This window comes from Gouania willdenowi, chromosome 2, assembly GCF_900634775.1.
Source record: "Gouania willdenowi chromosome 2, fGouWil2.1, whole genome shotgun sequence".
Taxonomy (NCBI): domain Eukaryota; kingdom Metazoa; phylum Chordata; class Actinopteri; order Blenniiformes; family Gobiesocidae; genus Gouania; species Gouania willdenowi.
In genome coordinates this window covers 5,873,455-5,895,987 of record NC_041045.1, presented here as the reverse complement: position 1 = coordinate 5,895,987, position 22,533 = coordinate 5,873,455, and the positions used below count along the sequence as shown (strand labels likewise).

The following is a 22,533-nucleotide window of genomic DNA, read 5'->3' as shown; positions in this document are numbered from 1 at the left end:
AGGTTTTGTGGATCTACGTATCCTGAGAATTCAGAGGAACATTTCTCATACACCCTCTAAAAATGTACATATCCATTTCAAACTAACCTCATTCCACGCATAATGCACCTTCTACAGCGCAAATCTCGATATTAGATATACCCTGGATGGTTGCCATGGTGATTCTCAGCCTGAATAAAAAGGCAGGAACTAAATTAAACTTGGCAAAAAAAAAAGGGAAAAAAAACGACGGCTGAGGATGATGCTGCATCTGTTCTCACATGCCATAAAGTCCGGGTAAAAGCTCTCACAGCTGCTCTGTGAATGCACTCTCTGACTTCCTCATGCAGACAGACACACACACACGCACGCACGTCTCACGTTCTCCTTCACACAAGAGTCTTAGTGTTGATTGAGCGTGCCTTTAGATTTCCAGGTGTTTCTTAAAGATTTCCGCAAGTTTTCATTTGTTCCACAGTGAACAACGATTGTATTGAACAAAGAAACACAAAGATAAGCTAAATGTGGTTCTCACATAATCGGGCCAATATCATTGCCAACAACAAAAAGAAAAATGTGAAAGCTAATTACCTGGAGTAATAAGCATTTTTCTTTTAATCACTTGCCTTGTGCAACTGTTAGAAAAAGCAAAAGCTAAATATAGAGAAAAAAAAATTGAAATTCAAATAACATAAAACAAATGAAAATAAATCAAACAAATATATATATATATATATTATAATAATAATAAAAAAATAAAAGTTTTGTAAGCAGTTTTCATTCTGTCGACTTAACAACTAGAATAAAAATACATGTGAATGAAAACTATATAAAAATATATTTTTGTCAACTAATAAAAAACAAAACTAGGACGTGGGATAAAACTCATGTGATCATATGAGCTGATCACATCAAATGAGCGTCTACAAACATTAAAACCATCCAACATTAGGCTGATCAATGGTAAATTAATCTTTATAAAAAATGCATAAACTATCAGTAACATATTTAGTCGACTAAAATCTTATGCTGCGTTCACACCGGATGCGTCACGAAATGTTCGTGCATCCAGATTACAAACAAAGTCAATAGATAGACGCGGGGGGTCTCCGGTTGTGCTGATCGGCGCGTCCCTGGGGCCCGCAGTGCCGCGTGCCCGTCTGTGCCATCTACCCTCTCCGGTGGCCCGCCATGCGGATGGGCCGGGCTCCTACCAGACAGGCCTCCTACATGGGCACTACACATCACTCACTCCTGTGTGATGGTGCGGTCTGATCCGCGCATCAAGAGCGTTGGCCGTGCGAGCGCGATCTCGATTTTACGTCATATTTGCACATTCGCAAGAGTTGAAAATATTGAACTCCTGCGACTGTTTTGAATGACGAAGGCCAATCAGAGTCTTTGATGACGGTGACATCCAGCCGTCAACACGGACACCGGTCTGTTCACCCATTCAACCATGGAGCAGAAGCTGTGTGTGACCACCTGGAGCTGTATGACACGGCCTTTATAACCAGGACTGGACTAGGAAGAAGGTCCTGGGTTCAAGCCCTGGGGTGGACACTTGGGTCCTTTCTGTGTGGAGTTTGCATGTTCTCCCCGTGCTGCGTGGGTTTCCTCCGGGTACTCCGGCTTCCTCCCACAATCCAAAAACATGACTGTAAGGTTGATTGGAGTCTCTAAATTGCCCATAGGAGTGAATGAGTGAGTGAGTGAGTGAGTGGTTGTCTGTCTGTGTTGCCCTGTGATGGACTGGCGCCCTGTCGCCCTATGAGAGCCGGAGATTGGCACCGGCAGACCCCCGCGACCCTGATAAACGGGAATACACATTCGGTGTGAATGCAGCATTAGGGTGTGTTTACACTGATGGACCCTAAGGCGCTCGTTTGCACAAAAACTAGACAATAACTGAAATAGTCCTGATGACTACATTTTGACTCAAATTAAGTTGAATCTAAAACTAAATCAAAATTTGCTGTCAAAACTAACAGTGGTTATAAGTCCCTAAAAACTAGTGCCAATATGATTAACAAACTTGTGGGGGTAAGAATAAAAATGTGTGAAAATCTGAAAAAGGAGTTTTAAGATAAGACTATAGTAAGACCATAAAAACCAGTGAGGGGCCCAATAATAATAATAATAATAAGACGTACTGGCTTTGAGGATGGCCTCGTTGACTTCTATCTCCGTCTTGCTGGGCTCCAGGTACTGCAGGTGGGAGAAGTAGTGCTTGGGTTCAGGACTCGGGGCGGCGCTGGAGAAGCCGTTGGACATAGTCTCTCTTGGACTGTCCATCCTATCCAGGTGGACGCCTTGAAACACTGCCACCAGCTGGAACACACACACACACACAGTCAAACACCGTGCCCTCATTGTCAAATATCAAAACCAAACTGAAACCAACAAGCACTGGGTAGATAAGCACGATGGGATAAATGTTGTGATTTCTGGCATCGGAGCGAGTGGGACGCACCGAGCCAAGTTGTGTTCCGTCGTCACAGTCGGGCTTTTAGGCCATTTATCTCGCCAGCAGTGAGGATGCAACCTGCTGCGTTCTGCCAAGACTGCAGTGTGTGTGTATATGTGTGTGTGTACGTGTGTGTGTGTACGTGTGTGTGTGTGTGTGTGTGTGTGTGTGTGTGTGTGTGTGTGTGTGTGTGTGTGTGAGAGGTGAGCAAACAAAGCTGCATTTGAAGCTCATGCACTCCTAAACCCAACACCTCTTCAGAGTCCTCTGTTAGAATACAATTATAATATCGGACCCAGGACTTCATAGGACAGAGGTTCCCAATATTTTAATATCACAAATGTCCGGCAACCTCAGGGACATTTTTTTCCTTCTAGAATTAGTTTTTGATCATGTTTATTGAAGTGTGCTACAAAAAAAAGAAACAAAAAAAGAGTAGCCAGGGCTAGTGCACAAAGTGACAAGATGCATGACTTCATATATTTAAACTGCATTTCATTTTAAATGGACTTATATTTGAGAACGTTTAAGTATAGGATACAGTCATTTGATATTTTTTGTGTATTTCAAAAACAATAATTCATAAAGTATTTGGGGGGTCTCTTTAATAACAAATACAAAGAAAATATACAAAACTAGAATAAATGTATGTAGAAAGAACTCCAAAACACACAAAAGGACAGAAAAACACACAGATGATTCCAAAAACATCAACATTAAGTACCACAAATATAGAAAAAATATACAAAAGTACAATAAATAATACAAAAATGACTCCAAAAACCCACAAGGACAAAAGAAATACACAAAAATGACTCCAAAACACGCAAATGATTCCAAAAACGACAACATAAGACAAAATAAAAAATACACAAAACTACAATAAATATATACAGAAAGGATTCCGAAACACACAAACTATTCCAAAAAGACAACACAAAATAACAAAATTACAGAAAAAATATACAAAACTACCATAAATATATAAAAAAAAGGACTCCAAAAACCCACAAGGACAAAAGAAATACAATAAAATGACGCCAAAACACACAAAATGACACTAAAAACACACAAAACACCACAGCAAAGGACAACAAAATATACAAATATGACCCCAAGACATTTCCGGCGACCCCAAGGTTAAGAACACTTCCATAAGAGGTTGGGTTTGGAGCACATAGACACACACACCTCACCGTGCTGTGTTTATGTGTGTGTGTGTATTAATTAGGGGCCAAATGAGATCTGACACGAGAATGAGAAGCTGTCAAACACAATGTCACGGCTGCCACGATGAGGCGGCCGGAAGAGACGGAGGAGGCCGAATGAGCGGAGGATGGAGGGCAGAGGGACGACAAACAAACCTAATTGAGACAGGGACATGATGGCAAATAGAAGGAGAGAGGGACGTGAATGTTTGCTGCGTGTTGACGGCGGGCCGTGAGGTGTGTGATGAATGGGTGCGTGGCGGCGTGACGCTCTCATTAGACGGTGCCGGCGAGGGAAATGACCACTTAATGAAAAGCAATAACCAAACAATGAAAAGAGGGACAGAAATAAAACAAGAAGCGAGGACGTCAATTAACAAGTGGAGCACGTAGTGTGTGCACGTACGTGTGTGTGTGGCTGCAACTCGCCACAACTGCCCATGATTCAATGCAATTACTATTTCTCCCCTGAAAGTCAATTACAACGTTCTCAATTACTGAAATTCAATTACAACTTGTATTTATATAAATAGCACTCTATAACAGCCCACAGCGGGCCAAAGTGCTTTACTAATGATCTCATGTAGTATGTATTTTGGCATACTGTAAATGCTCATTATTTATAGGCCTGTTGTGATGATTGTATGTGCTTTTGTGTGTGTATATGCTATAGTTTTAGCATCTTTACATTTACATTTTAGTGCATTGATTATGTCTTGTGTAAAAGCCCAAATAGGGACAAGAGATGGAATTTAGCAATAGCTATAAACTATTTGTACAAAACATAAGTTACATTCACAGTACTGTTACTCTTTGTATCATCCTTACTTGAATAAATTCTATTACAGTATATCCTAACTCTAACCCACTAACCTTTAACTATTTTAACTATTCTAACCCTTACCACCTGTATGAGTGTGAAGATTCCCTCAGGTATTAGGAAAACTTGATATGAAACATGTTTCAATAATTGTTTAATAATAACTACATGTGTCAAACTCGAGGCCCGGGGGCCAAATCTGGCCCTTTAGACAATCCAATTTCTACCCGCAGTTGTAGATATCTCAGCTAGATATCTTCAAAAATAATGCACAAATTCAATAAAACACAATATTAGAAGGCTCACATTGGCCTTAGGCTTATGTTGCATGACGGCAGTTATTTTTATTCTCAAATTGTTAAAATAAATCTATATGTATCCACAATCCTGCAATTTTCTTCAAATAATTCCACAGATTACACAAAAACTGGCCACAAAATGTAAAAAAACTTAATTGAAAATTCTGCAGCGAATGATATGTGTCAGGACTATGTAGGACTGTGTAGGACTGTGTAGGACTGTGTAGGACTGCGTAGGACTGCGCAGGACTGCGCAGGACTGTGTGCAGCACTGTGTGCAGGACTGTGTGTAGGACTGTGTGTAGGACTGTAGGACTGTGTAGGACCGTGTAGGACTATGTAAGTCTATTGTGTAGGACTGTGTAGGACTGTGTAGAACTATGTAGGACTGTGTAGGACTGTGTAAGACTGTGTAAGACTGTGTAAGACTGTGTAAGACTGTGTAAGACTGTGTAGGACTATGTAGGACTATGTAAGACTGTGTAGGACTGTGTAGGACTGTGTAGGACTGTGTAGGACTGTGTAGAATTATGTAGGACTGTGTAGGACTGTGTAGGACTATGTAAGACTGTGTAGGACTGTGTAAGACTGTGTAGGACTGTGTAAGACTGTGTAGGACTGTGCATGACACTAAATTATTAGTGTCATACATATTTTATCATTTACTTATACGTGGAAGTGCAAACTAGAGCATGATAATGTTGACAATTCCTAAAATGAGTTTGACACCCCTGTTGAAAGCCATAAAACTGTTACATGGTTACCCAGTTTCATGTCAATTACAATTACAAAGTCAATTATCTGATCTCAATTAAAATTCAAATAAGATTACAACTGCAAAATATTTTTTGCAATAATTGATTACAATTATAAAAATGCCGTCAATTACGCAATCACAATTATAACTGACCTCAAACCCTGAGCAGAGCCGTGCACATGACTATTATGAAGTGACTTAATGCGACTGTGACTAAACAGCCAGTACAATGAGGAACTGGGAGAGCTGGGAGATGCTAAGAGTTGGAGAAAAGCAAAGACGGAACGGCAGGAAAACAATCAGATTGCAGCGGTTGACGGATGCGTCTCTTTTATCTGCATTCTTCTCTTTCTCTCCTTATCTCCATCCCTCCTGAGCCTCAGCCTCCTTCTCCAAACTCACTGACAGCATCAATCAAAGAGGAAGTCACACGGCATAATGCGACGTCTGCGGGCAACGTAGAAACACACGGAGCCGAGCCAGCCGTGGAAATGATTTATTCTTTCTTGTAATGTGCAGAGGGCTGATGATGATTTGCTTTTTTTTTTTTTTGGGGGGGGGGTTATTTTTTACGGCTGGCACTGGCGTCAGGGAGTGATGCTGATGAAGGGCACCCCGTGACTAACACTCATCACTCAATCAGATGCGGAATATCAACAAAATCAATCATAAATTTCTGCATTTGGAGCAAATTCAAAAACAATCCCACCCATTTTTTTTCTCTCTCCCTCTCTCTCTCTGTCGTTATTTAAAATCAGGCTCCAGCATGTCAGCGTAATGCCTCACATGCATGTTTTGACACAATATCATGCATTTGCCTGCCGTTTTTCACTGGATAAAAGGTCAATGAATGTCTAAAAACTGTGAAAAACTGACAAATATGTGCAATCCCACCCATAATCCCTCTCATAATATTGCGATGTGTGTTGAGGCTGATGGTGTATTAGCTGAACTGGTGATGAGTCTACCTGGTGATTCAATCCCACGGCTGTGCAACATTTCGTGCACAACAGGAGGGTAATTCTCCGGTCGTTTTGGGACCTTGTCACACATTTCTGTGATGTTTCTCACGTTAAACGGGTCACTGAGTGTTAGCAGTGTGGCTAACGTAGCTCTCATGATGTAATCTCGTGTGATTTCAGAGTAACCATCACATTCTTGGAAATTATCTGAAGCATTAAGCATGACAAAGCACCAACATCCAACATAAACCAGTTTAAAAAGCTTTTACAGTCATATATTGTTAGTTGGTATAAGAAATAAAAGCAACAGTTTTACCCAGTTTATAATAGGGATGTAACGATTCACTCAATTCCCGATACGATTCGATTCACGATACTGGGCTCACGATACGATTCTCTCACGATTTATTTTACAAAATGGGACTGTACACAAATCCTTTATTTTAAAAAATACTGTACTATTTTCCTTTTATTTTTCATTTTCAAAAGAATCCCTTGATAAACTATTCAAAACAATGCATTTTACAGATATTCACGTAATATTACAGATATTCTTTCGGTGCTAAAGGGGCAAGGAATCATTTATGAACATGTTAAAGAGTAGAAGGCGGCCAGAAAGAAAGTAGTAGCAGATTCCGCTCGCCACCTACACTTTTGGACGAGAAGGATAAATAGATAGCGCCCGCTGCTGTTTAAAAAAAGTACTGCGAGTCAATTTTCAGAAAATCGATATGAACCGTGATACCTATGAATCGATTTTTAACTGCCTTACGATTAATCGTTACATCCTTAATTATATGATTGTACTGATTTTTATGACAATATGTACAATAATAAAATGATTTCTCCATCCTGTTCAGTCCACTACAGTGTGCTCCAGCCTGCCAGTCCGATCCAAACCGCTGCATCAGTTACTTTTAATGTAAGTAATGATTCCAGTGTGCAGGTGAACAGAAATCAAACAGACTTAATAAGTGCTGCCAAGTGTTAATCTGAGGCGAGAATGTGTGTCAGCAGGTGAAAACGCTGAGGTCAGCACTTCGCCAGTGAAGCTACGTTCATAGCTGTGGTTTGGAGTTATAAGTTAGAATCATTGTTCGTCCCCCCCCCCCCTCCCCCTCCCAGGGTGTTTTCCTAACACGCAGCTTTTCCTCCTGGCTGTGATTTCACTGCTGCAAGACAAATGGCCTCATTTTTTTCCTGCTGGGTCCATGGAGGGGTCCTGGCGTGGAGCTGAGGAGGCTGCAAGTCAACTACTGTTGAATGATGTCAACCCTTTTGTATCAATCACTAACCTCACCGCCACACACCCGAGCTTAACACTATTTACACCACGTTTCAAACTAAAGGCCCGGGGGCCAAATCCGTCCCTTTAGAGGATCCAAATCGGGCCGCAGGAGAAAGTAAAAGTGACGGACATCATTAATCAGTGTGTAAATGACCAAATAATTCAGTTATCGATATCTCAGTCCATCCAATTTTATAAATTTAATAAAATTCCACAATATTTGCCAGGGCTCACAGTTTGTTTTCATTCCTATATAACTTCAATTACTCTAAAATCCTGCAATTGTTCACAAAAATCCCACAATATTGACCCGAACACACAAAAACTCAACAATCGGAGATGTTTTTTATTCTCTAGAATTACTTTTTGATCATTTTTGTTCCAACGTTATAAATACATAAGCCAGAATTACAGAAGCACATTTTTATACTAGATTTATAATTGAGAAATTAAAAGCACAGAAAGATTACAGTTGTTTCAGATTGTGTGAGGTGTAAATATTATTTGAATCAGTCATTTCATTCGTGCGACCCCATTTTAATTCCATGTGACCCCACATGGAGTCAAGATACCAAGGTTGATAAACATTGCTGTATATACTGCGATAGCACAAATTGAGAAAAATTCCAGAGTAAACCTGATTGAATCAACAGTATCGAATCAGGGCTGATTGACACTATAGATGCTGATATATACTCATTTATTAAAATTTGATCAAAACAAACATTTTATTATATATATATATATATATATATATATATATATATATATTATAATATAGAAAGTATAAAATTGAGGGTGATGATGTTTACATGTTCAGCTCCCAGAATGTCCAATCCAGTGTTATTAATAATTCATTAAGATGCTGGAATGTGTTTAATCACATGCAAAGTGTGGAACACACAGAACAGAAAGCGTGCAGTGCTGTCAACACACACACACACATTGAAGATGAATAGTGCCACCTTTCTTTAGCTACATGCTACTGCACACAAGCCTCACACACACACTCGCACTAATCAAACCATTTCTTCTCCTCTGCCGTCATGTTGTTGCTGTGTTTGTGAGTCAACACGAATGTTTTTACACTCTTGTCATTTATCTAATGACTCCCCCCCCACCACCTCCCCTGTTTCCATCTTCTTTTACACTCTTCCTCATTCTTCCCTCAATCTAAAGATGCATCATTTGCAGCTTCATCAATGTATTTTTTTGTTCTTTCATGCGTTTATAGAATGATTTGTGTTTTTATTGTTGTTATTGAGGCATTTTGTCTCTTCTTTTGTTAAAAGAATGACTTCTGTGATATTTTTTGGAGTCCTTTTGTGTGTTTATGTGGTTGTTTTGTTAACACACAAAACACAAACATTACCCAAAATGATTTCAAAACAACATCAAAAATGCACAAAATGAGGAAATAAATATATACCACCTGAGCACGAGATAACACAGAATGACACCAAAATACACAAAGTGAGAGAAAAATATAATACAATTGGAGAAAATGACTCCAAAAATACAAAATGACAACAATAATACCCAAAATTACTCATAACACCCAAAACAACAACAACAAAAAACTAAATGAGAGAGAAAAAAAAAACAGTGATTTCAAAAACACACAAAACAAGAACAAAAACAAACAAAATAAGGAAAAAATGCACTACACAAGCATGTCATAACACAAAATGACACAAAATGACCACAATCAGATTGGTTGTTATTCTAAATGATGTCATGAATGTTGATAATGGTTGTTTTGTCTGTTATTAATCATTATGTATGTTTATTATTGTCATTTTTTTTGGGATATTTTCCTGCCTATTTTGCATTTTTTGTTGTTTTGTGTATTTTTGGAGTAATTTAATGTAATTTTTTGTTGTTTCGTGTGTTTCTAAATCCTTTTTGTGTGTTTTTGTTGTTTTGGAGGCTATTTGTGTAATTTTATGTTGTTTTGAGGGTTAATTTTGTTTGTGTTTATATGGTTGTTTGTCTGTTATTAGTCATTACACATGTTTATATTGTCATTTATCATATTTTCGTGACTATTTTGTATTTTTTGTTGTTTTGTGTATTTTTGGAGTCATTCAATGTTTTTTTTTTGTTTTGTTTTTTGTTGTTTTGTCCGTTTACATAATCAATTTGTGTGTTTTTAAAATTATTTTCTGTGTTTTTGTGACCTCCGCCAAGGAGGTGACGTTTTTGTCGGAGGTTGTTTTGTGTTTTTAGAGTCATTTTGTGTAGTTTTGTGCATTTATTTTGAATCACTTCTTCTCTGCTGTCATGTTGTTTCCATCTTTTTTTCCCACCACACTTCCACATTCTTTCGTCGATTAAGAGACACATCATTCAGAGGGAGCACCCTGCTTCGTGACACACGTGTGGTAACCAATCATCTGACATACATATACAAGGAGTGCTAACACACACATACTGAATACACACAACAGTGCCTGAGTGCTTCCATGGAGCTAAAACCTGAAGCAAAATATAAACAGCCCTGTGCATGAATAAGGTAATACTAGGCAAAGATCAGCACTAAGGGCACAAAGGATGTCTCCTTCCACAGCTCTGTGATGAATATTGACGTGCGAGCACACAGAGGTGAACGCTCTCGTCGACTGAATGGGAATTTGGCGCCTGGTGTGTGTGACATGATGTCAGAAAAAGCAACTTATCAGAGCGAGCATTTTATTTTGTCATTAGTGACACACCAACACGTGGCTTTTTTTTGGAGAGTCGAAATAAATGCACTAAATGACTTGGAAAAAAATGTGAAAAAAATGACAGAAGAATGCACAAAATGTCAACAAAGAAACACAAAGTGAGAGAAAAATAACAGACACACACAAAACAATAACAGATGTAACAAACAATAGCCAAATTTGACACAAAATAACACTTAGACACGTGAAACATATCAGCAAACAACAAAAAGACACAAAATAACACAAAGTAAGAGAAAAATATAACAAAATTACATAGAAATTTACAAAATAGCAGACAAAAAAATAACAAACTCACAAAAATACAACGCAAAAAAAAAATACCCGAAACAACACAAAAACACACAAAATTCGAAAAAAAAAAAAAAAATACTACACAAGCACAACAACGGCAACAAAATGACACTAAAACACATGAAACAACAACAACCACACACAAAACAACAAAAAGACACAAAATGGCCACAAAAAAAAAACACAAAGTGAGAGAAAAATATATAAAATGACAGAAAATTTATAGAATAACAAAGACACACAAAACAATAACATATATACACAAGAATGAAATTGACTCATAACAGACAAAACAACAAACATGACACAATAAAACACAAAACAATTTTAAAAAAACGCACAAAACAACAACAAAAGTTCACAAAATAAGGAAACAATACACAACACAAAAACATAACGCAAAATGACACCAAAACACATCAAAAAACAACAAAAAGACACAAAATGACCACAAAGAAATACAAAAGTGAGAGAAAAATAAACAAAATGACAAAGACACACAAAACAGTAACAGAGGCACACGAAAATGAGTTAAAAATTACAAAATGACAACAAAACCCAAAAGACCATAAAAACACACAAAATGATTTCAAAAATACGTAAAACAACAAATAGGAAGTCATTCAAACAGAAGTGGTAAAAATATGTCCGAAAAATGTAAAAATTCAATTTCATTTTTGTGATGAATGCTTTGATTTTCCGGGTCCTGCCCAAAACAAAGTGCTACACATGTTAGCTTTAGACAGTATATATAGATACTTTATAGGACATTATTCATAATATATAGCTGAAACACAAATATATTTCTATTATTGACATCCTGTTGTTGGAACGTTACCTTTCCAACATGGGAAATGTTATCGTCTTCCCTCTATGCAGTGGCCACAGTGATGAAGAAGCGTGCGTGGGCCACTGAGAGCAACATAAACATACAAAGTGAAACACCAGCTGAGGCACTGCAGTGCTGCCTGTGCTCACTGACAGGCCACATTATTATTTATGCGCACTCATAAAGGGAGAGGGTAAACTCTTCATAAATCACACGTGCCCCAAAGGCTCGGGGACCAGGCGGAGGGAGTGGGAGTGCAGGGGGACGCCGGAGCTCCAGGCGGAGCCTATTTCTCAGGTCGGCAAACGCAAATATCAAGCCGGCTCGTTCATCATTCCGAGGTGGTTACACTGGCCGTTGCCGTGACGCAATCACACAGGCACGCACAGGATCCACAACTCTCTGAGCGTGCGCAAAGTCATAAGCCTTCCCTCGCCGACATGCAGAAATATGCAGAGAATTTCCCACACGTGCATGTCTGCCTCTCTCTCATCCCTAAAAGTTAGAGTCACAGCCTCATAATCAGCTTCCTTTTCCCTCCGGCCTTAGCCAGGCCAGCTGCTTCCTCCACATATTCCTCCACCCGCCTCCCTCCATCCTCTGGAGATCTGACGGAGAAATGGAAGGAGTGATTAACTCAGAGCTGGCCTCTCACCTGTGGCTCTCTCCTACACTCTCCATCTGCTTTCCTTCCACATTAGACTTTCATAAGATACATTCTTCTTCTTCTCTGGTGTCCACACACGGCTTTTAAGAATGGTCCGTTTCTGAAATTCCGAGGTGCTTTAAACATCTCAAAGGCCTGTTGTGTTCCTCCTGGCTGGTGTGATTGATGACATTTCATCTCTGATTACTTCTTTAGGTATACACGCTGCTTTCCAGCAAGAGCGCTGCGCTCTTGATATATGAACCATACATTACTGACATTTGGAACTTGCTGTTGCCATGGAGAGCCAGCATCACTCACAGCCAGGAGAGGTTTTTGCAAGAAGTGGGGGAGAAAAACAGCTTCACCTGTGGGCGGTTTTTTTCCCCCACACTGCCAACATACATGTTCCCACCAACACACATTATTAGATAGTTATTGACTCAACATGAAAGCCTGCAGGGGGGAAAGTGAGATTTGTGCTACATTACAACATGTGTGTGAGTCCAACACACACACGCTGACAGGTGAATGAGAGGAAGCCAACAAAACACATCTGGATTTTTAAATAGAAGCTCTGCTAAAGTGAAAATGGTACTTTACTCAAAGGGTGAACCTAAAACTAAATACATTAAATGGCTTCAACCCAAACGTTGCTGTTATTTATTAATTTATTTTCATACTCGTATCAATTAAGAACAAGATGTTCTGGGGAAGGGATTCCAAACAAGTGAGTCGGGACCCAAAATTAGGTCGCAGAGATGTTTTCTGTCGGTCGCAAGCCCACACTTAAACAAAAATATTAGATTTTAAAAGCGGGTTCATTTTTTCATGCTTAATTTTCCTAAGGACTTGATTTTCTTCGTATTCATAAGATAATTCAATAAAAGTAAATTGTTGACACTGTTGAACTGTCAATGTTTTTTTTTTTTAAATTTGTTTTTAAATGTATTTTTTGATTCTTAAAAATAAACAAATAAATAAATGTTGTCGTCTTAAGATGCAATTTACGGATTTTAATTGGAGCAGGTTATTAATAGTAAAAGGTAATATTTCCCTAATTGTTGAGGTTTTTATTTTTAAATGCTGTCCTACATTTTGCTTAGTTTGAGTCCCAGTTTGTCTTTGAAGAAGCGTCTAAAACGTGCAGGACAGGGCCTCTCCAGGACTGTATATGGGCACCTCTACTTTAGCGACTCACTGCACCACCTTGTGGTAAAAAGTGGTTTTGCAAATCTTAACTAAATTTCTTAAATCATGTTTCGTCATTGAAGTTTTCTCATTATTTCTCAAAAGAATTGTTTTTTAACAATGTTTAAAGATTCTATGTGTATTTATGCGCTCATATTTTACATTTTTATGCTTTTATACTTAGGGATGACGTGACTTATTGTGAATTCTGCTTATAAGGCACATCTACTGTTTTATGAGTGGTTTTTTTAACGATGTAACCATGACTCGGGCTGTATTTTTCTCAATTTCAATAGTTTAAGTATGACATTAATGTCCGATTTGCATTCATCCATCACATTAATGGCTAAAACCGTCTTTCTGCCTTCAAATTCATCAGAATTTTTTCAAAAACAGCCCCTCCAGCACCTCTTATACGTCCCATTTAGCCAGCCTAATAATTCGAGAGGCCTATTCAGTCCCATTACCATCCACAGAGCTCCATTTATTAGGCCAATCAGTTTCCTGATGAGGATGAGAGGCTAAAATATGAATGACAACAATAACCGTGTGTGTGTGTGTGTGTGTGTGTGTGTTTGTAGCTTTTGAGTGTGTTTGTGTTTGCATTGCAATGCAACACAGCTGTGGTTTCAGCGCCGTAATCACAGCAGGAGTCATTAAATATTTAACCTAAATGATCTGGATTCTGTATTTGCAAGCATTTATCCTTTTGTTGCAGTGAAACAGACACTGTGGAACACAAAGAGCCTGGCGTGCACATAGACACACACACGCACACGCACACGCACACACACAGATGCAGTCATTTAGAAATGTGACTATCCGCTGATTCGACTTATTAGCAGTGCGAGTAGGCAGAGAGTGCGAGCGCAGGGAATACACACCTCACTCTTACACGGTATGAGGCCAACGTGCACACGCGCACATACACGTTGGGGTCTGTGCCTTTGTAGAAAACAGATGGTGGGAGGCTGCGAAGGTCAGACGGTAGATTTGTTGTAAACAAGCTGATCTATAACAGATCATTAGCTGGATGTGATTAGCTGCTCTGCAGGAGGCTGAGCCAAAAATACTGATAGGATGTTGATACTGACAACAAAACACATTTTAAATTTTAAATACCAATAACTGTTTATTTTCCAACATCAAATGAGAGTCTGAATGGTAAACTCTATTCAGTAGGAACATTAAGGGAGACGTGGCTCTTTGTGAGGGCAGTACCAATTTCTACCACAGAGCTGATTTGTAAGTAATTTATTAATAACTGTACAATATTAGGGTTGAAATCAAACTTTTTAATAGCCAATAAGTTGCAATTAAACAAATGAATGGATTATGCACCAAAATACAGGTTGAAGTAAACATAAAATATGAATATGGATGTAACGATTCACTCAACTCCCGATACGATTCTGTCACGATTTATTTTACAAAATGGGACTGTAGAAAAATATTCCTTTATTTTTTGGGGGAAAAAAACTATAAAAAAAGTATGCCGTTTTCTTTTTCTTTTTCATTGTTAAAAGAATCCCTTGATAAAATATTAAAAACAATGCAATTTAACTAAAAATAAATCTTGAATGAAATAAATAAAGGAATAATACAAATGAAGAAGAAGCCTATTCATTTAAATTCTGGTTCTATAGTAAACAATGCAAAACTGCATAATAGTTCTTTTTAAAAGAACAACTGAAAATGTATTTTGTGCCTTAACAATTGGACTTTAGAAAAAAAAAAAAAAACAGTCATTTCACTGTATTTAGATCAGATATTTGTTTGGACCAGCAGAGTGCGCTGGTAAACCAGGGGTCGGTTGGCATGCAGCTATCTTGCAGTGAAGAAGAGATGCTATGCTAGCAGACAGACCTAATAGAAAAACGGGACTTTTACAGATATTCACGTAATATTACAGATATTTTTCTGGATAGTACTGCGATTCAATTTTCGTATCGATGTGAATCGTGATACTTATGAATCGATTTTTAACTGCCTTACGATTAATCGTTACATCCCTAAATATGAAAGTTAACTTTTCCGTTTAGTTTCTGTTCCATCGTCTTTTTCTTTTTAGATGACTTTACTGGTTATTAAACTTCCTGAAATTGTACCAAACTACTGCTTAATAGGGTTACTAGAGTTTTTCATGAATCAGAAATTTTACGTAAACAGAATGGTTACACTAAAATAGCGCAAGATAACATCACTAGGGCGAAGTTAGCCACAAAGCGAAACCTTCAGCCACCCGTTTAACGTAAAAATCCCAGGGAAATAATTGATATGGTCCCAAAACATTCTATATGAAACCAACTGGAGAATCACCCTCATGTTTTGCATGAAATCCCACACAGCCTTAGGATTAAAGATGCTTCTGCCGTGACACGTCACCAGATAAACTCATCACCAGTACAGCTAATACACCAACAGCTAAACCTGTCTTTCTACCAGAGCCTTTACAGATATGAATGCAGTCATGATAACCTACACTTTTCAAAAGAAGCTATGCATTCATTTTCAATCACAGGATAACATGATCACCACTCGAGTTTGAACACTGTGTGAGATTTAACTGGGATTATGAACAGAACTGGACATAATTTGTGTAACTTTTTAGGCAGTAAATCATCTGTTTTCTGGTTAAAAAAAAAAAACTAGCATGTAAGTGTGCCATTGTGCCACAAATACATGTGGAACATTTCCACATCATGTAGAGAATAATTCTACAAAAAAGAACGTGAAGTTTGTTCTTTACACAATCACGGAAAATGGACGGGCCTACTTACATATTCCACCCAATATATATTACATAGAATAAAAACTCTGACATCATCCTTCAAGTACATCAAAGAGTTGCACATAAAAGCAGTCCATATTTCTTTGACCTGCCCCCTCACATTCTTCCCGTCATCCCACACGGTGCATATGAAGGTCGTTACACTCCCACCATCTCGCTCCATTGGAAACTAATGGGTGATACGATCGTGATACAAAGGGCAAGGCATAATGTCTCCGACACAAAGAAGGAAGGGTACCAAAGAACTCGATGTGACCTGACGCAGTCTCGGTCATCAGAAGAACAACTCTTATCCAATCCCAACGCTGCTTCAGTGAACTGACAAATCACTTTGGAGAGGTGCCATTACTCAAAGTATGAAAGCCAGAGCGATGGCTCATCTGAGGAAATTAAAATTCAAAAGTGTAACTTGAGAAAAATCCACATGCATGCAGTTCAATTAAAAGCAAGCGAGCACAGTAAGAACTACGTACCTCTGCACACGCTTTTATCGGACTCGTCATACTAATTGCAATCAAACCAGGTGAACAGAATATGAGTGTGTGTATTGTTAATTGAATATAATCAGATGAAAAGCGGCAGCAGTACTCAGGAGGCAGGGTTGAATCAAGGTGGATGCTGATGAGATGTGATAAAATCAGTTCAAGTGGCCGAATCCCAGTAGGCGAGGCGCTCCCGCCTGATCTGATCAGTCCCCGACACGGAGATAATACAACTTTAAACCAGACAATGTTTTTTTTTTTTTTTTTTTTTCAAAGCATTAATGTATCTCTAAAGTTACACAAACAGGTCGGGCCAAAAACGAACAGTTTTATCCCGAGCATTTCTGCAGGTTTTACTCAAGAAGATAAAGTACCTCCTGCTAAAGCTGCGAGCCAGGATCCAACGGTCATTTCAAGTGCATACTTCACAGAAGTCAAACAGTTAAAAGTTTTCTTTTAAGTTACAAAATAAAAGGTGTCTGCAAACTTCTTGAGTGTCAGTACAAAGGGATCCTGACACACTTGAAAACCCAATGGACGGCTCATATAATGAGTTGGAAACTTAAGCACGCCAGAAAAGAAAACTTGGAGATCTAGTCTCGAGTGATGCTGGCCATTAAAAAAAACCTGGATATTTCACAACTGATCATGCCTGTTTGCGGTGGTGTAGGATCACTCCGGACGTTGTAGAATAACCCACTGGACACCTGAACATAACTGATTAAAGGAACCACAGTTGGTGTTATGAATCTACTGGTGGCCCTTGTTTCTTGTGATCAACATCCGTGTGCTGCCGTTGGTAGCGTCAACTATTAAAACACAGAAAAATACTGTTTTCTCACAAAAGCTCTGTAATAATTTTTGTAAAAGTCAAATTTTCTAACAATGAAAACCTTGATAGTAAGGGTGTAAGACAAAATCCATTCGGCATTTCACCGCTCGATTATGGTAGCAATCAAAAAAATTTCCAAATTGATTTTTTAAACCATGTTTTTTAACAAAAACAACAACATGTAATTGTGCTAACATAATATAGCACATAAACATCAAGCCACGAGGTGTCAGTGAACCACATCAGACCTTGTTAAACTACCGCACTCCTGAATGCATTTTAGCTGGAAGTTTATTTTCATAAAACATACAGGTCACTTTTATGTGGTTACTTTTTTTTTTTAAAGAATTTAAGAACTTAACAGAATCAGAATTTTTTGGAAAAATGTATTTGACAGTTTGATAAACGTTCCCCTTGTTTTTGATATTGGTACTTGAATTACAGTTAGTTATCATTTACTTGTTCCCAAAAGTAAAAAAAAAAAATTAAATAAACTATATTTTACACCATTTTGTACTTGTAAAGATGAAATTTGCAATTGATAAGATTACGATATATTGTAACGTATATTGTATTGCATAGTATCAGGATATATTGTATCGTGACATGCAAATCGTGGCAATGCACACCCCTACTTGATCATTACCAGATTATTTGGATATTACTTGGACATCGCATAATACAACTTAGATGAGCAGGTTTTTTTACGAGCTGAAACAACAACAACAGACTGCATGAAAACGGGCGGCAGTGGAAAAACAGCTGCGCCTCAAACAGTTGCTTCTCAATTTGCGGTTCAGACGGAGACAATTCAATCAAAACGCTCTGAATGTCTGCAGCCTGCAGGCTTCAGCTGTGATAGCGACGGGAAGAATTACTGCGTTACAAAAAAGAGGAAAGGATCAAATCAATCAGGGAAGAGACTGGAGGATGATACTGATGGCTACAGCTGATACTTCTTAAAATGTAAGATTGCAAATTAATATTCCGTGAGAGGCAGGCGTGGTGCTCTCCATACGTGAAGAGGTATGGTTTATGATTAGGCTGGGATTTTATAATCAGTGCACTTGAACCTCGTGGCCCTGTTCATCACTGGCGATTCAACAACAGTACACGGAGCCGTGGGAGCGTTCAGACGTCAATCACGCACACACGCACGCACGAGCTCGTCATGGCAGCAAACGAGGAAAACGAGGGCTTGTAAGAGCGAGATGTCATGGAGTGTCAAAGGCTAATCAGCACGTCTGAGCCTTGCAATCACATCCCCATTCACTAAAGTTTTTCACCAGCGGGTTAGCACGTTTCAAGCAACGCCTTAATGTTGCCTGTCAGAGAGTTCTGACATCTGACGTGGAATAAACGACTTTGGGCATATCTCGCCGTGTGATTCGCAAGTGCTTTGGAGCAATTTGATCTAGATTATAAGCTAAAGACGTGTACGTCTATTTTCACTTTGACATCGTCACAAAGCTGGACTCAGGCCACGACCGCACTGCACTTCCTTAAAAGAAGTCTTGAAAGAGTTCCCAGTGAGGTCTGATTTCTTTCAGAAACACGAGTCGTGAACTTTTATTTCCTCCCTGTCAACATTAGCTTTAACAAAAAAAAACACAAGAACTGTCTCAGTGAGGCGTGAACTGTAGTTACAGACAGGTGAGATTATATTAGAAACTGTTGAGATTAGCGCAAAACCATTATAATTGTACCGAAGAACTGCTCAGTACAGTCTGTCAGTTTATTTTCAAATATGTAATGCAAAATTACATGAAATGTATTTATTACAGTTGATAGATTTAGATTTTTCTAATTTTACTATTTGCTCAATTGACAGTCGGTTTTAAGGAGATGCATTGTTAGATAAAATCTGCAAATAAGGTTTTTGCAAAGACATTATTAGGACACAAATGAAAATAAATCTCAATGCATCTTTGCAAAGCAGCCTCCCTGGCTATTGTAGAGTTCACTCACCAATCACATGTATGCACATGTCGTTTTAAAGCCGAATAATTAAAACCTGTTTACTATTTTCTGTCAGAAATCACTTTTGAGATAATTAAATAAATGTTTAGCCTGAAAACACAAGTAATGTCCCTTTATATGTCTGACAGACTTTCAGTTGAGGTGTCATTTGGGTTGAGGATCCCTTTAAGGTCGTTCCAAATTATGGAACGAGCTGCCCTTCCACGTCAACATGGACTTTACACTTTTAAATCTTGTCTCAAAACCCACTTTTATTTTACTCCCCTTTTTAATTAATTATTGTTCATTCTAAACATGGTTAAGTTAGCCGATTTCTCCCACTATTAACAGTATTAGTGTCAATGACGTATTTCTTTGAGTTAAAAAAAGACTTAAACGCATAAAATGATAACAAATACATAGTTACTTGGTAAATATGCGTCCACTTTGATTTTTTTCCTTAAATGTTACTTACTAAATTAATTCTGTAGTCCGTCCTGTCATTCAACGTGACAAAATATCATATAGTGCGACTGTCTGACCATGACTGTCGTTTCAAAAAGATCTTCTCTACTCAAATAAACGTTTTTCCCTATTTCAGTTATATTATAGTCATGTATATGATTTCAAAGTATTTCTATTTTTATTTCCATCATAATATCCATGCAAACCGCGCCCGATGATGCTCATCTTATGAAAATTCATGCGGTGAAAACCTTAGACGTCATTGACAGATTAGAGACAGTATTTGACATTGCACATTTGACGCTGAACCCTCAGGTCAAAAACTGTGTAAAACAACATGATTACAACAATAACAGAACACATTATTAATATCATGACCTACTGCTACCGTCTCAATACCAAAAGCTGTACGTGGTTCGGTCAGATGAGTAGCTAAAAGGCTATTTACGAGGTAAAACAGATCAAATCCTTCACTCCATCTTCATTTACCTTACATACAGTCTGACAAATACATTGCAGAATAAATCCATCAAGTGTTCTCTCTAGTTTGAAAGCCTTTATTTTGGTTTTAAGACGTACGATAAATGACGGCTGCTCGTAACAAACCACACCAGCGCACATGTACACAATACTACTAATTAACAGTTTCAAATTCTGTGCACATCATAGCACTGAAACACTCCCATCTGACTGATTCATTTCTCTGCAGCCTCCTCACTGACACACACAGTGGAGATGGACAGCGGTGGGGGTGAAAAAAAAGCCTCGTAATCAAGCAGTTGACATTTCAGCAGGAAATCAGCTGGGACGTGCACCCTCACATGTACGATGCCAGCAACCTGAGACGCGGGTTGAGGGGTTCACAGGCGGCTTGTAGGCACAGTGATTAAAACCAGCTAATTAAACGGAGGTGAAGGAAATCGTTCCATCTTTTTTTTTCTCATTAAATTTCCCATGAAATTAGATTTTTCATTCGCTGCACGGGACGGGAGGTTGAGCTTTCCCAATGTGTTTCCTTTCCACTTAAAAAAACAAGTTCTGTGTACTTTAGTGTGTGTGTGTGTGTGTGTGTGTGCTTTAGTCTGTGTGTGTTGAATGAGGAGTGACAGTCCACTTATGAGGAGATGTTATGCTCCCCGAGTTCAATTTCAATTCTGGTGAATTTTGGCGTGACATGAAGGGACACCCGCACATGGGCAACATTGATTTTTTTTTTTTTTTTTTTTTTTGCGGCGAGAGGCTGAAACTGAGAAATGATGGGGAGATGGCTTTCTAATCAATCTATGGGAGATTCATTTAGGCTGAATCTCTCCAGTGAACACTGGGAAAAGTCAAGTACACACCAGAGATGTGCCTTGCTTCAAGCTTGTGTATAAGTTGGATACTTTATGGTGAGCTAGCAGTGGACAGCCAGCCTGACAGCTCCACTGTGCTGCACAGATGTATAAGAGTAATGGCGGCAACTAACGCGGGAAACCCACGGAACTGTGAAAAGAGGAGAGTGACAGATCTGGTAGCGATAAATGGGTAAATGTGTGGAGGTACAATCAAGCACTACACCTTCGGTTGAGGAGAGGAGGGGGGGAAACCTACAGTAATAACATTAATTAATGGCATTAGTAGGACGAATCAGAAGAACGCAGCAATCTACAAATTCGTAAAAAATTAGTAAGTAATACAAAAAGTCTTGAAATATACAAATATTATTATCTTTTTCAACATAATGGGTGCAGGACCTTTCAAAATTTCCTAAATTCCATTACGTTTCTTCGTCTTTCCAGGTTTAGATGACTTTACTGGTTTTTCAACTTCCCAAAATCAAACCAAACATGCTAAACAAGGTCAATAGAGTCAATTAATGTTATTAATTTACATTTCATATGCTTCAGGTGATTTACAGAAACATTATGGTTGCACTGAAATCACACAAGATTGCCTCTTGAGTTCATAAAAAGTGTGTTAGCATCACCGCTAACACTCAGCCGCCCATTTAATGGGAAAAATCCCATAGAAATGTGTGATAGGTCCCAAAACAACCAGTAATCGGCAAAACACTCTAAAGTTTTACATGAAAGCCCGTTCAGCCGTTTGTTTAGTTCTGCCGTGTCACCAGGTAAACTGATCACCAGTTTAGCTAATACACCACCAGCTAATTCTGTCTTTGTCCTAGAGCCTTTACAGATTTGAATGCAGATGTAATAATCTGAGCCTCTTGTCCATCGCAACACATTAAAAGCACACTTCAGATGAAGCTTTGCATTCAACCACAGGATAACAGGATTACTACTCAAACCACAACACGTAAAGCGGGATTTTGAATGCGATTATGGATGGAATTGGACATATTTGTCCATTTGTCACACTTTATCACCCGTTTTCCAGTGAAAATTAGGAGTGTAAGACAAAATCGATTCTACGATATATCGCTTAACAGAATCAGAATCTGTTTGATAAACATGTCACTTGTTTTTGATGTTTGCACTTGAATTACAGTTTACCATTTTCTTGTCATCGCAAGTTAAAAAAAATAAATAATGT

At 38.5% G+C, this 22,533-nt stretch overlaps 1 protein-coding gene across 2 annotated transcripts in view; it reads right to left on the bottom strand.

Moving 5' to 3' along the window:
• Nucleotides 1-22,533, bottom strand: part of pard3ba (par-3 family cell polarity regulator beta a) — a 162,375-nt gene that overhangs the window by 126,217 nt on the left and 13,625 nt on the right. For both annotated transcript variants that reach the window (XM_028470453.1, XM_028470464.1), the window contains exon 3: nucleotides 2,133-2,310. In XM_028470453.1, coding sequence (XP_028326254.1) covers nucleotides 2,133-2,310 — 178 coding nt within the window. The remainder of the gene's footprint in view (nucleotides 1-2,132; nucleotides 2,311-22,533) is intronic.